The 12,802-nt window shown below is 46.9% G+C and overlaps 1 protein-coding gene across 6 annotated transcripts; it reads right to left on the bottom strand.

Annotated features, from left to right (window-relative positions):
• Positions 1 to 1,463: 1,463 nt before the first annotated feature.
• On the bottom strand, positions 1,464 to 11,716 carry LOC121155381 (cytochrome P450 4A4-like). Of its 6 annotated transcripts, none has more exons than XM_040978690.1 (12): positions 11,522 to 11,716; positions 8,587 to 8,728; positions 7,928 to 7,972; positions 7,639 to 7,766; positions 5,919 to 6,040; positions 5,416 to 5,570; positions 4,965 to 5,071; positions 4,691 to 4,881; positions 4,459 to 4,592; positions 3,447 to 3,511; positions 3,250 to 3,326; positions 1,464 to 1,632 (listed from the first exon to the last, which is right to left on the bottom strand). In XM_040978690.1, exons 1-12 carry the CDS (start codon positions 11,714 to 11,716, stop codon positions 1,464 to 1,466), a joined length of 1,530 nt encoding a protein of 509 aa, XP_040834624.1. The 6 variants fall into 6 exon arrangements, with proteins under 6 accessions (XP_040834624.1, XP_040834627.1, XP_040834625.1 ...); XM_040978693.1 differs by having other exon boundaries at positions 5,416 to 5,474; XM_040978691.1 differs by having other exon boundaries at positions 8,587 to 8,722.
• Between the last annotated feature and the right edge of the window lie 1,086 nt (positions 11,717 to 12,802).

Below are 12,802 nucleotides of genomic sequence, written 5' to 3'. Positions count from 1 at the left end.
CCTCACAGGGCCTCATTGATGGGAAGCTGAAATTGAGAATTCAAGCCAGCAAGAGAATCCAAGCACTCCAATGTGAGAAGCAGACATCTGAATGGGCATTTCATCAGTGGACCAAACACCTGCCCTGGCTCATGCTTCCTCTTTGTCTATTCAGCATTGCATAAAAACTAGTACTTCAGGTGCAGAAAAAGCACAAAGGCAAAAACTGCAAGCTATGTGAACCGGTCAATTCCAGAAGAAAATCCAGCTTAAGAAACAAAAGAAAAGGGAATTGACCAGACCTTGTGCACAGAAATGCTCTCAGAAGAGAGAGCGAATCCATTGACTAGGAGGGCCTGCTGGTCAGATGCCTGCTGCAACTCTTTTGTTAAATCCTACTGTAAATGGTTGGTCATAAGCCCCTCTAATCAGAACCTTCCCTTGGCAGCCTTCCTCATGTCAGTTTTTCCATCTAACAGAAAAATTTGCCCCAGGAAAAAGAGAAGACAGCCACATAGACAGGCAACTTTCAGGGGACACTGATTCGGTGACACAAGCTAGACACAAAGATGTGCCCTTTCTGACTCAAGTCTTAATCTCAGCAGGATTGTGAGCTTGTCCCTTCTTGTCTGGGTGCATGCAATGTAGTCATGATGGGCCATAGGATACTCAAGGTGAAACAAAGACAGAAGCAGAGAGAGATGAAGATGCCCTTAACTCTGAATGAAGAGGAAGAGTCCAGAAGCCAGAAATTGCAGGGAAAGCAACTTACGTAATGGAACAGGACAGGAAGCAAGCCTAAAGGCACAGTGATCCTGCACCAAAAGAAACTTCTTCTGGGACCACAGGATTCACACCAAGTGAACTCATCCTAGATTGCACTTGACACAGCCAAACTGCCTCACGTTGCAGCACCAAACCACTCAACTTGTGTGTTGCTTCCATCCCATGAGCTTGCAGTTGGCAGGGAACAACAACTTACAGCCACCACTCAACACCGTAACCAAGCTTTGCACCACACATTACCACCCAAGGGAGTGATAAATTTCAAGTGTGTAGGACCATCCGGCAGTGGTAAAGTCCAAAAATCTTTAATAATAGTAACTGGGGATTATTCATACCGGGGTTGTGTCCCAGGGAAGCCCATCTCAAACTTCTGTTCTTCCAAATCAAAGAATAATTATTGTCACTAAAGCCACTAAGGTTGTGATCATTTTTCTCTGGCTCCCAAAAGGCCAGAGAAGCAACACGAAGGATAGACAGGCAGGCAGTGATCAGGGAGTGCATGCACAATCAGAGAGGCAGACAAGTAGAAGCCCAAGCAGTTTGGAAGCCTGGAGGAAGGTGGGAAAAGGAGAGACACACAGAAGGACAGGCAGGTGGAAGAGGGCCAGGTGGGCAGACAGAAAGCAGGATATGGCAGGTGATTCAAAGGTGGGATGCCAGGTAGGTGATCTCAGAGCCTGTTCTTGTCCCTGCCAGGTTCACTGGAGCTTCTTGAGACGCAGATGAATCCCATTCTTCGACTTCAGCACAAGCCGAGGAATGGGGATGGGAACTCTAGTGGGATCTGGGAGCAGCTCGAAGCGCAGTAGAGTCAGGGCCACGGCCACCTTTAGCTCATTCATGGCAAATTGTTTCCCAATGCAGTTCCTAGATCAGGAAGGGGCAGTGAAATGAGAAGAGACTTCAGATCCTCTGCTGAACTGGGCAGGCATTGTTCTCTGAGCCTCAGTCCCAGAACCGGCCATACGATTCCCTGCTTCGTGTGGCCCAACCCTAATGCCTGACCTCTACCTGCCACCTCCTCAAGGCCCAGGCCAATGAACCACCACCTATCAACCCTCTGCCAGCCATCCCTCTCCTTCCAGTCTCCCAAGGGATCCATCATTCTCTAGGAATGTCTAGTACAATGTCAGGAACATAAGGCATTCCGGAGTCTATCGAGCAGGTGAATGAATGAGTGAAAGAATGAAGATATGATGTCTGTGTAAGTATAGGCAGTCTTCGCCAGTGCCTTCTTCAACACACTCTATTGGACACATTCAAGAACACATTCTGCTCCTATCTCTGAAGCCCTGGGTTCAGGAACAGTACCTTTCACTTACCTGTTCCCAAGTCACAGAACTGAACACCAAGAAAGGAAATCAGCAGTTATACTGTACTGGAACTAAGTTAAATTTTACAATAGATACAAAAGAATCGAATGCACTAATGGGAAATATGAGTTCTGAACTGGAATTAGCTACTTGTTCCCACCAGCCCTCTGATAGCACCAACAGATTTTGCACATCAGAAGTGAGTAGAAGTCATCCATCCTGCGGTAAACAACAGAAAGCAAGTTCCTCAAACAATGACTAGCTAAAAACCTGTTCTGTGAAAATCAATGGAGCCTTCCGAGAACTCACAGAATCGCTGGTTCAGAAAAACCTGGTTTCTACTAATCATTTACGATGCTGGTGTTTTGGTTTCCCAGGACCTCTCCTGCTGTTGTCACAATCTCCATGGCAGCTGTTTAGAATTACAGCTGTCCAGCTCACCAGCTGTTTTGCATGGGCTTTGCATTTTGCACAGCAGGAATCTTGTCCACTCTGTGCATGTTATGCTAAGCAGCAGACTTTCTCTCACAGGTAGTGTGCTGTCCTCCTTTCCACATGTTCGTCCTTGTTGTGATTATGGTAAGTCATGCCCCCTCTACTGATTTGGAACATTAACATAAGGTGAAATTTTTGTCAAGAAAGACTGCAAAATGTCTGAGATATTGGCATAAAGCTTCCCATGGGAGCTCCTGCATCCTTTCAGGACAGTTTGGCTTAGAGAATGAGACCCTAACACATGTGCCAGTTCTCACCGTTCAACAACAAGTTGTTAGTGAATCAGGTAGAAAATGCCATGTACTATAACAATATGTGTGGGAAAAGAAAAAGAAAAACTTCATTACAATCCAGAAAGCTGAATATCTGAAGTTCAATTTGCAGAGGAAAACCTAACTCCCTTATGGAAAAAAAAAGACCTGACTACACTAAAATTTCTTATGCATGCCCTGAATTTGAACTGTAGCTAGCCACTGGAAGGGGCAGTGGACCAACCCACCGAGCTTTGGTAATGAAATGTCACCTTTCTTTGGCACACAGAGACACCCACACAAGGCTGCCTTCCCATCAAGGACATTACTCAAGAAACCACACAGGAACACAGAATCACAACACCATGTGTGGGACCACAGACCCTCCTTCCCCCCCACCTCAGTAGTACACACAGCTCACTCACCTTGATCCTCCTGAGAAGGGCAGGAAAGCATGGCTGTGGCGATCAGAATCTGGAGCAAACCGGGAGGGGTCAAACACCTGCAGAGACAGCGCCAGAACCAAGACAAGGGTCAAGGAAAATCCACACCACGATTAGAGGGAACGAGGAAGTGCTTATCCTGAGAGAAGCTCCCATGCCCTCCTTGCGGACCCTCATACCTCTGGATTTTGCCACACATTTGGATTGTGGTGAAGGCCGTAAATGGACAGCATGAGTATAATACCTGCGGGGCAGGTAGGAGACACAGAAAAGATTAATCAGACCCATGGAATAAGGCACTTAAACCACCAAGAAGTATTTGGGCTCAAAAGGTCTAGATCATCAAATTCTTCATTGAGCAGGATGGGCTTTGGAAAGTCCAAGCACAGAGCTAAGGAGCAGAAGAACACAAATGCAGCAATGGAAACAAGAAGGAATCAGGGGCCTGGTGTGCAGACCAGCCAGGTGACAATGCACTTCCCCCCAAGCCTTCCTTGAGCAGCTGGGGAACATCTGTGGCTCACTCCACCTCACAGCAAGCTTCCCCTCCCCATCCTTCTGACAAGGCACCTAAGGCTCAGAGGGGCTGAGTGACTTGTGAACGACCTCACAGGCCAGAGGTCAGAGCAGGACTCAGTCATGGGTGGAAGCACCAAAGTGTCTCGCTACTACTTCAGGGTCTCAAATCACCTCACCAATTGTTGTCTGCTACTGACTTGAGGCTCCTCCACAATGAACTCCATTGTCCTCACAACTCAGATTTCCTTAATATCCCTCATTTATCTTAACCCAAGGAAAAAGCATATCTCCTCTCACACTGCTTGATTTTCTATGTAGCCCTAATATTGTGGAATCTGATTTTAGGGTTAATGTCCCTAGGATAAAATCAGAAACTAACATTTACAAGGGCATTTCCAACAATTCATGGAAAATCAAGTTAGAAGTTTACTTTGGTGCAAAAACAATTAAATCAATGCATAATTTTTCCTCATGTATATTTCCATGAACCTTTTGAAACTTCTCATATTTCATTGAACTTTGTGATTAAAGACTCAGACACATTAAACAAACTACAAAGTAAGCACTCAATTACTGAGAAGGAAACCAGATGTTGAAGGTTCAGAACCAGAGATCTCAGATCCCATGTGTCCACATGGAGCTCGCAGGTGAGTGAGGGTGGGAAATACATACCTTTGGGTAAGGAGCGTCCATCAGGGAAGGTGACTGGCTTGCTGAGCTTTTTGGTAATACTTGGCACTGGTGGATAGATCCTCAGTGCCTCCTTGATGCACATAGTGGTATAGGGCATCTTGTCCAGGTGGTCCCTAAAACAATGCCAATGCAGGGAAGGGACAGGGCTGGGCACACCAGGGCACCCCTCTCACACAGGCAGGATCCTCCCACCTCTTAGGCCTTCACTCACCAACTGATAGAGGCTCCATCCCCCAGGATGCTCTGGATCTCCTCGCGGCACCTCTGCTGATGCTCTGGGTGTGCGGCCAGAGCATAGAGGATCCAGGAGATGCCACTGGCTGTGGTGTCATGGCCCTCAAACATGAATGTGTCCACCTCGGCGCGCAGGTCCTCATCAGACAGGCTGCTCCCGTCCTCCATCTTGGGAGATCACAGGGAGAGGGCAGGCTCAGTCCCTGCTCCCATGCCTCTAGACCAGATTTGGGCTGCGCTGCCACACTGACCTTGGCAAAGAGCAGGATGTCCAGGAAATCCAAGCGCCTCTTGCTCCTGACCTTCTCCAGCTCTCCTTCTTGCTGCAGATGAGCCTTCCTCAGCTTGATCACTTGGTCTGTTCCAGAATAGCAGATACCAGGTAGAGCTGAGAGCTCCAGATAACTACAGGAACTCCACTGCTCACAAACTGGGTGACCTCAGAGGTTCAAGAGGGTGTGTGGATGAGTGGTGGGATCCAGGATTCCCACAGTAGCACAGTCCAGGGGCCTCAGCTGAATGCTGCAGGGATGGGGTCTTGCTCACCAGTGTGATGATGCAGGGAGCCCCTGCTAGCACCTGAAACCCCATCATCTCAGCTCCCAATCCCTGCCTCCAGGAGGTAACAGAACAAGAGGAGCCAAGGTCAGTTCCTCTGTGCTATGACTGTGAGAGAGGGCACATAGGAAGGGGAGACCAAACCTGTGTGCTTCTTGGCAAGCTGGCAGGAATGGAAGAACAAGCGGCCTTTGGAGCTTAACCTATAGAAGACCTCGTTATGGTGAAAAATATTCCTCACTCGGTAAATCACCAAGTTGTTCACATCCGTAATGGCCTGAATGTAGGACTGGGAGTTCCTGAAGGAGAGAACATAGAAGAGATCAGAATGAAGGAGTCTCCTATCTCGAACCCAAGTGGTGTTCTACGAAGAGATCAATAACTCAGTGGAAATAAACAGTTATGAGACATGTGTCATGCAGCCCTGGTGACCCTCAGGCTTCTGCACGATGGTGTGAGGCCAGGTTTCCAACTGTGCTGGGCATCAGGGATTCGTGGCTGAGGCAGGGTTAGGTTTGGTCTACACTTAGAACTTGGCATAGTCTTGTCTTGTGTGGCGCAGAGCATGTGAGCTGCCCCACATGGCTATGGTGAGCCCACGTCAATTGAAAATGCCCAGGACCCTCAGTGGAAGGGCTGTCACAGACCTGTCCAGCTGGACACTGCTTTGGTGGTTGAAGGCACACTTCATGATGGTGTCCAGGGTCATCAAGGAGATGTGATCAAAGATCTCCAGGGAAGAATCCTCACTAACGTGCTCCCATCTGTCCTGTGGGAACACAGATGGGATATTGTTCTTGATTTCCATGATAGCCTGGTGCTAAATAACCAGCACCACTACATCTCCAGATTCCTTGTTCAGAGCTTCTCCCTTTAGAGAACAGACACCTTTCAGCAAATTAAGACTGTGAAGCCAATGTGGGCAAGATGAGGCTGATTTCTTGTTCATGCGTATTATATAAGTGTCCTTTTCTCAATGCAGAGATTGGTGGATGAGAAGGTCTCATGGAAATCCTTCTATTTTTGAAAAATGAACAAAGCATGAGAAATTGTAGAAGCTCAAGCTAGAAAACAAATGTGTCATGACTAAAGGAAGCCATGAGATATGTTGGGACACTCCCAATAGAGAGTTATCACAGATTTCTTTTTTTTTTTTTAAAGATTTATTTTTTATTATTTTTTCATTGGAAAGGCGGATATACAGAGAGGAGAGACAGAGAGGAAGATCTTCCGTCCGATGATTCACTCCCCAAGTGAGTGCAACGGGCCGGTACTATGCCGATCCGAAGCCAGGAGCCTCTTCCGGGTCTCCCACGCGGGTGCAGGTTCCCAAAGCTTTGGGCCGTCCTCGACTGCTTTCCCAGGCCACAGGCAGGGAGCTGGAAGGGAAGCGGGGCTGCCGGGATTAGAACCGGCGCCCATATGGGATCCCGGGCGTGCAAGGCGAGGACCTTTAACCACTTGCGCCACCGCGCCGGGCCCCAGATTTCTTTCCCTTGTCATTTTGGGAAGAAATGAGAACACTGATGGAAAACAAGGACCTAGCATGGATGGTTCCTAGATTGTTGACAGGGTGTCCGATTCTCTCCAAGGGCCACTCACACTTGTAGAAAAGTCCCAGACCCCAAGGCCAGAGCCTCACTAAGTGATACTCCAGAGTGTCTACCACCATGGATTGCTTATAGCCTTGTGTATCCCCCAACAGTGGCACAGCTGAGAGGTTGCAAAGCCGGCAGCAACTGGGTTTGCTGCGAGATTCTTTAGTCATTATGGGTGTGACTTTGGAAACTAGTTTTCACCACTGGCTGGTTGTAAAAGCCTAAGGGTGATCCAATTTAAAAATCTCCAGCTTTCTGTCCTGTCATGTGACCCTCCTGCATCCATCCTGGGTCCTTTGCCAGAGACAGCACTATAAAAGCCCTTTGGATTTCTAATGGCCAAACTATGACATAACTAAACCTCCCTTTGCTTCATTATGATTTTAAGTATTTTGTTGTAGCAATGCAAAGCTAACTAGTATGTTCACCTTGCCACTGAGACTGTGCCAGCAAGCAGGGGGCAGCCCGTGGTGTTGTCCAGAAGACTAATACCAAAGTTCATTGTCTTAATGAATTTCAAGTGGGGGAAGAAGGATCTGCAGCCAGCATAGATGCCTCTTCCTTAGACAATGAGCAGGGTGCAACCATGTAAAACCTGGAAATTCTGTCTCATCCATTTTGGGGAATCATACTACCACAGGTATGATGTGAGTATTGTTCCTGGTGATTGTGTCTGAGGGTTGTCTGTGGGACATGTGTTTGAGATGAAGTCTGTGCATGAGTACTCTGAGGGAGTGTGTGGAGGAGACAGAGGGAAAGATGGACTTACCAGCATCATCTGGACAGAGTCCACCATGAGCTTCACATAGGGCTTCAAGATGTCAGAGTGAAAGGCTGGGGTCAACATGCGCCGATGCTGGAACCACTTCTGCCCTTCCAACAAGAGCAAACCATACCCTGGGCCAGAGAAGGGTGTGAAGATGTTTAGTGGGAATAGAGGAAACTGGGCAGGATTGCACAGAGAACAGATGGGAGAATTCAGAAGCAGAGAACTCAGTTGGGGTTTTAAGAAAAACATAACTAGATACAGAATGCAATTCTAATTTGTACAAACATACCAATCCAAGGAGCCAGGAATTTATAGTTGCCAGGAGCCTTTGGATCTAAAAGGTAAATAAGGCTTTTATAAGAAGCTGAGGAAGAAAAGACAGTCACCCAAGGAGCAGTGATTCAGCACACAGGTTGCCATCAGGTGTTGACCGTTACTTTGCTAATGGTCCCATGTCATCTTTCATTACCTCCTCTTTTTTCTGCAAACCAACAGACATGGGACCCCAATATGTGAAGATAAGAGGGTGAATTGTGAAAAAAAAAAGAAAAACAAAAAACCACAGGCTATATCTTCCCTGCCCAAGAACAAGACAGAGCCTATCACTTTTGTACTGTGAGTAATGGCTTGGTCATCCCACACCCAGGATAGGAACAATGAAAAGATCCAAATCCAAGTTTGCTTCGATATCAAATTGGTCAATAATATCTAAGACAATTGGCAGAACAGATCACCTCAACTCCCTTAAAAACGCAAGAACCTAAATAATGAAAGTAGGAAGAGGATATTCATCTCCACACAATTGGTCTGACCTGGGTGGGTTATGGATTTGGTACTAGTTTCTGATAATAAGGCTCTATTGTCATTTTCTTCTGGAAGTTTATGGCTGTAAGGGGCACAAACTTAAAAGGGAAGGGCTGCTGTGTTTGAGATGAGGCTCACTCCCACCTGATCTTCCCATAATCACTTTCATGTAGTCAGGGTCATAGAGCATGACACGAATATCGTTCCCCTGTAGCCGCAGCACAAAAGCACTAGGGAATTCTTCTACCCATTGCCGAATCTTTTGTAGGTCCTGATCCTTCTGGAACTGTTAACAAAGAAGAGAACAAATAAGTGCAGACTAAATTTAATTCTAATTCTTGCTGCAGGAAGGCAGAATGGCCGCAGGGAGATAGTTCTGGATCTGTCAGTAGAAGTCGTGACTTTGGAATTGTTTCTGACGACCTGGGCTCTGGTGTAGGGTGGTCCAGACAAAATTTGACCTCAGATAAGATTTAGTCCAGAGCTTGGGAAGAACCATGAGTCTTTCTCAATACTGAAACTTCAGTCACACATTGTCTCCATGCTGCAAAAAACCATGAAAATGATCAGTATGGAAATTTCCCTGAATAACTTTGTGACAACTTACATAACTTGATGACATCTTGGTAAAATAATTTAGTCTACTGTCTGACTAAAATGGATTCTATCTAAATTTTAAAACATTTGTTTTAAAACATTCTATTTAAATTTTAAAACTAAATTTGTATTACTGTACTGACTGTTACAGTACCAGTGTTACTCCAGCACATTTGCAAGTCTTTGTTAAGATGAAACAGGCTGGGGGTTGCATAATTCTAAGTGAAAAAAATGTTTACACAGAAATTGTGCATTGACTGCTATTTGCCAAGTTAAAAGTTGAGATATTTAAAGCATAAGTTGTACTTATATGTTTCAAAGCACAAATCACAGTCTGTGATTGTAAGGTTTGGGTTTCATATTCTCATTTTCAATTCTCGTTGAAAATAATTTTTGTGTGCTCCCACAGTCTTCTGAAACTCCTCTTTGTGGATCACAAAGCCTCTGTTTTGTGGCTTTCACTCCTCTCTTCCTTCTTGCTCCATGTTGACTTCACATGACCTCTGCAGTTCTGCTGTCAACCCTCCCACAGCAGGTCAGCTTATTCAGCCAGGCTTTTGCACACCTCCCCACAGCCAGGTCTGCCCACTCAGCCAGACCTTTGCACTCCACCCCACAGCCAGGCCTGCCCACTTGGACAGGTCTTTGTGCCCCTCCCCACAGCCAGGTTTGCCCACTCAGCCAGGCCTTTGTACATGCTCTTCTCTTAGCCTGGACTGTCCCTCCTCTCTGCCGCAAAGGCCTCTCCCCAGCTTTCAAGACACAGCTCATCTGGAATCCTTGAGATGTTCCATGTAATCAGCTCTTCTCAGCTGCTTCTGCAGATCTCAAAGCAACTGTCTGCTCATGTTTGTCTAGTCATTGCTTGCAACCTTCTCACAATCATCCAGCACATGTTTACCAAGGAATACCAAACACTGGCTCTCTGATTCAGGTAGTGGCATGGATATTTGTGAGTCCCTAACTGTCTGGAGCTCACAGTCTAGTTGTGTAGACAAGAAGATTGGGAGTCCACCTGTAAAAGACAGCTATTGGGACAGGAAGAAGCCCAAGCATGTAGGAAAGCTGTCGGGAGGAACCTGACTCAGAACCGGACATTAGAGAGCCCTCCCGCACGCATGTGCTCATTCATTGACTGAGTCTCCATGACTAAGAAGTCTTGGCTTACAGAGTTGAGTCAGGTGATCTCTCTCAGAAGGATCTCACAGCTAAGACACTGTAGAGGAATCCCTGAATCAAATGTTCCCTGCTGGGACTCATGAGAAAGATAGTCCATAGGAAAAAGAATTTCCCTCTCTATCTGGAAGATTGAGAACGCATTTTGGAGGACGTGGCTTGGGGTTGGACATTGGAAGGTTGGACATTGAGGAGCAAGGTTATTCCACGCCAGGAGCACAGGGTGAACAGAGAACTGAGGTTGGAAAGCACAGACAGATGAGGATAATAGTGAACAATGTAGTACAGAAGAGGAGAGTAGAAGAGAAAAGGATCAAGGGGGTATGGAAAGTGTGAAGGGCAGAGCATTTCCAGTTGCAGTGTGTGGCAACATTCTCCGGTAACAAGAGAAACAAGAGCTCCCAGTCTGAAAACTGCCAACTCCTAACATTTGCTCAATGTACTATCCCTGGATGAGCCCCTCTCCTTCAGGCTCCTTACTTGACTCTGCATCCGCACCCCTGGGTTAGCAATGCGGCAAGGACGCTATCCCTCTGCAGTCCTCACACTGCTTCTTTCCCTCTTTCCTGTCACTTCAGACACCTGTGCTGAACACTTCTGTGCTGAGCACAAGGATACGGGGAGGGAATGATGCACTCAGCTCCAAGGAGCTCACTTTCCAAGGTGTGCAGAAGAGTCAGGAGGGAAACAGACCCTGCTCAGGGTGCAACTCAAACATCAGTACTCCTCAGATGAAGGTCATGGGTATCTGTACCCGTAACCATTAGGGTTTCATCCATGAAGTCATCTGTCATGAAAATTCTGTCATTCTTATGCACACCATTCTGGTGAATTTCTATGAGTGACACCATCCACACATCTCAGCAAGGTAAGCTCTTCCTGTACCCTGATTCCTTCCGAGACTCCTGACTATCTTATCCACACACCATGACTCCACAGAGCAGGTTTTCTTCAGACTGATGTTTGTTCCCAGGAAACCCAAGGGCCTGGCACAGAGTGACTGGTGCAAGAACATCTCCAGAAGCTCACACTTTTAGGTCAGGCTGCAGGGGATGGCCATCCTGGAGAAGGGGAGACCCGGGAAGAGCAGTCATTGCCCTCCAGGTGCAGGGCTGCAGGACCAAGGGCATGAGGAAGGAATGTGTGACAGCACAGTCACAGCAGACAGACTTCCTATGGGTGAATGAGGTGAGCTATGAGTTCCTTGCTCGTCACAGAACAGGCTGTGCCCTGTGGACCAGCTCCTTAGACGCTGAGAGGCCCAGACACCCCTACCTGCTCACTCCCCTGTCCCAATCCTTCTTACCTCTCTCAGGTGCCCAAAGAGCCAGTGGGAGGGGGGACTTGAAAACTCCTGGAGGGCTCTCAGCAGCCACAGGCGATGCAGGAAGAACTGGACTATCTTGAACAGCAACAGAAGTAGGCCCAGCAAGGAGACAACCTGGAGGAGTCCAGAGAAGCTGCCCATGAGCCTGGTGGGGCTCAATGCAGAAACACTCATTGTGTAGTACCTGCTGGACCTGTGAGCACCTCTCTGTATCTCTCTCTCTCTCTCTCACCTCCTTGAGGAAATTTATGCAAGTCCTGGGAGGATTGCCCAACCCAGCTGTGGGAAAGGATAAGGGGGAGGACTTTCCCTGGCCACGCAATCCATGGTTAGTTAACTCTGATTGATCCACCTGGGGAAAGAACATCAAAGTTTCTTCAGCTGGTAGCGGCAATGAGTATGCACACATCCACTTTCCCCCTCTCCTTCTTACTCAGAAATACTTAAGAAGTACCTGCTATGTGTTGCACAGTGAGTGTGGGAGGGGACATAACTGCAAAGAAATCACACATGACCATTAATATCCAGTTCCCACTTGCTTACCGCATGTCCAGTAGACATGACTGATTATACCATTGTCTCAATTTTAGTAGAAAGGTACTGTTTGCAGAGGTAGAGATGTGTTAGGAAGAAGGCAGGTGTTGACACTGGAGGTTAGAGCCTATCGTTTTCTGAAGAGCTCATATTGGGAGAAAGTGAGACAAAAGCTTTATCAGCTTGGTCACCCACTTGCCCCCATCCAAATTACTCAAAAGTACTTAATGACCACCTACTATGCTATGCAATGTGTGAGGTAATGGGACTGGGCTGCAGTGAAAGCAGATATGAACACCAACTTCAGTTGATTGAACTATTATTCCAAAGTCATCGTTGAGAAATTCATTACAGCAATGTGTTCTGAGAGAGTTTGAGTTTGCATTCCAAATCTGTATGTGTCAGCTGCCTTTGGTGTATCCCTGCAGCTTGTCAAAGTTCACTCTCCAGGTTCCCCCCTTGATCGCTGTGTTGGAGCATGGAGACCTGAACTTTAACTCTGGAGATCCAGGCTGCTGATCATCCTTATTCCATAGCCAGTGACTTACCTCTCTGCACCTAAGTTTTCTCATTTACAAAAATCCGTTTCAAAATACCTCATGATTCTGAGTATTGGATCAGCCATTCATTTATTCAGCAAATATTTCTTGAGCTCAGGGTGCCTAAAAGCCAAACATAATAATTGATACAACAGAATAGGATAAGGCTGTACCGGAAGAATGAAAT

Source organism: Ochotona curzoniae, unplaced genomic scaffold (genome assembly GCF_017591425.1).
Source record: "Ochotona curzoniae isolate NIBS_2020 unplaced genomic scaffold, NIBS_Ocur_1.0 contig_291, whole genome shotgun sequence".
NCBI classification, from domain to species: domain Eukaryota; kingdom Metazoa; phylum Chordata; class Mammalia; order Lagomorpha; family Ochotonidae; genus Ochotona; species Ochotona curzoniae.
The sequence above is the reverse complement of the archived record's forward strand: the minus strand, read 5'-3'. Positions and strand labels throughout refer to the sequence as shown.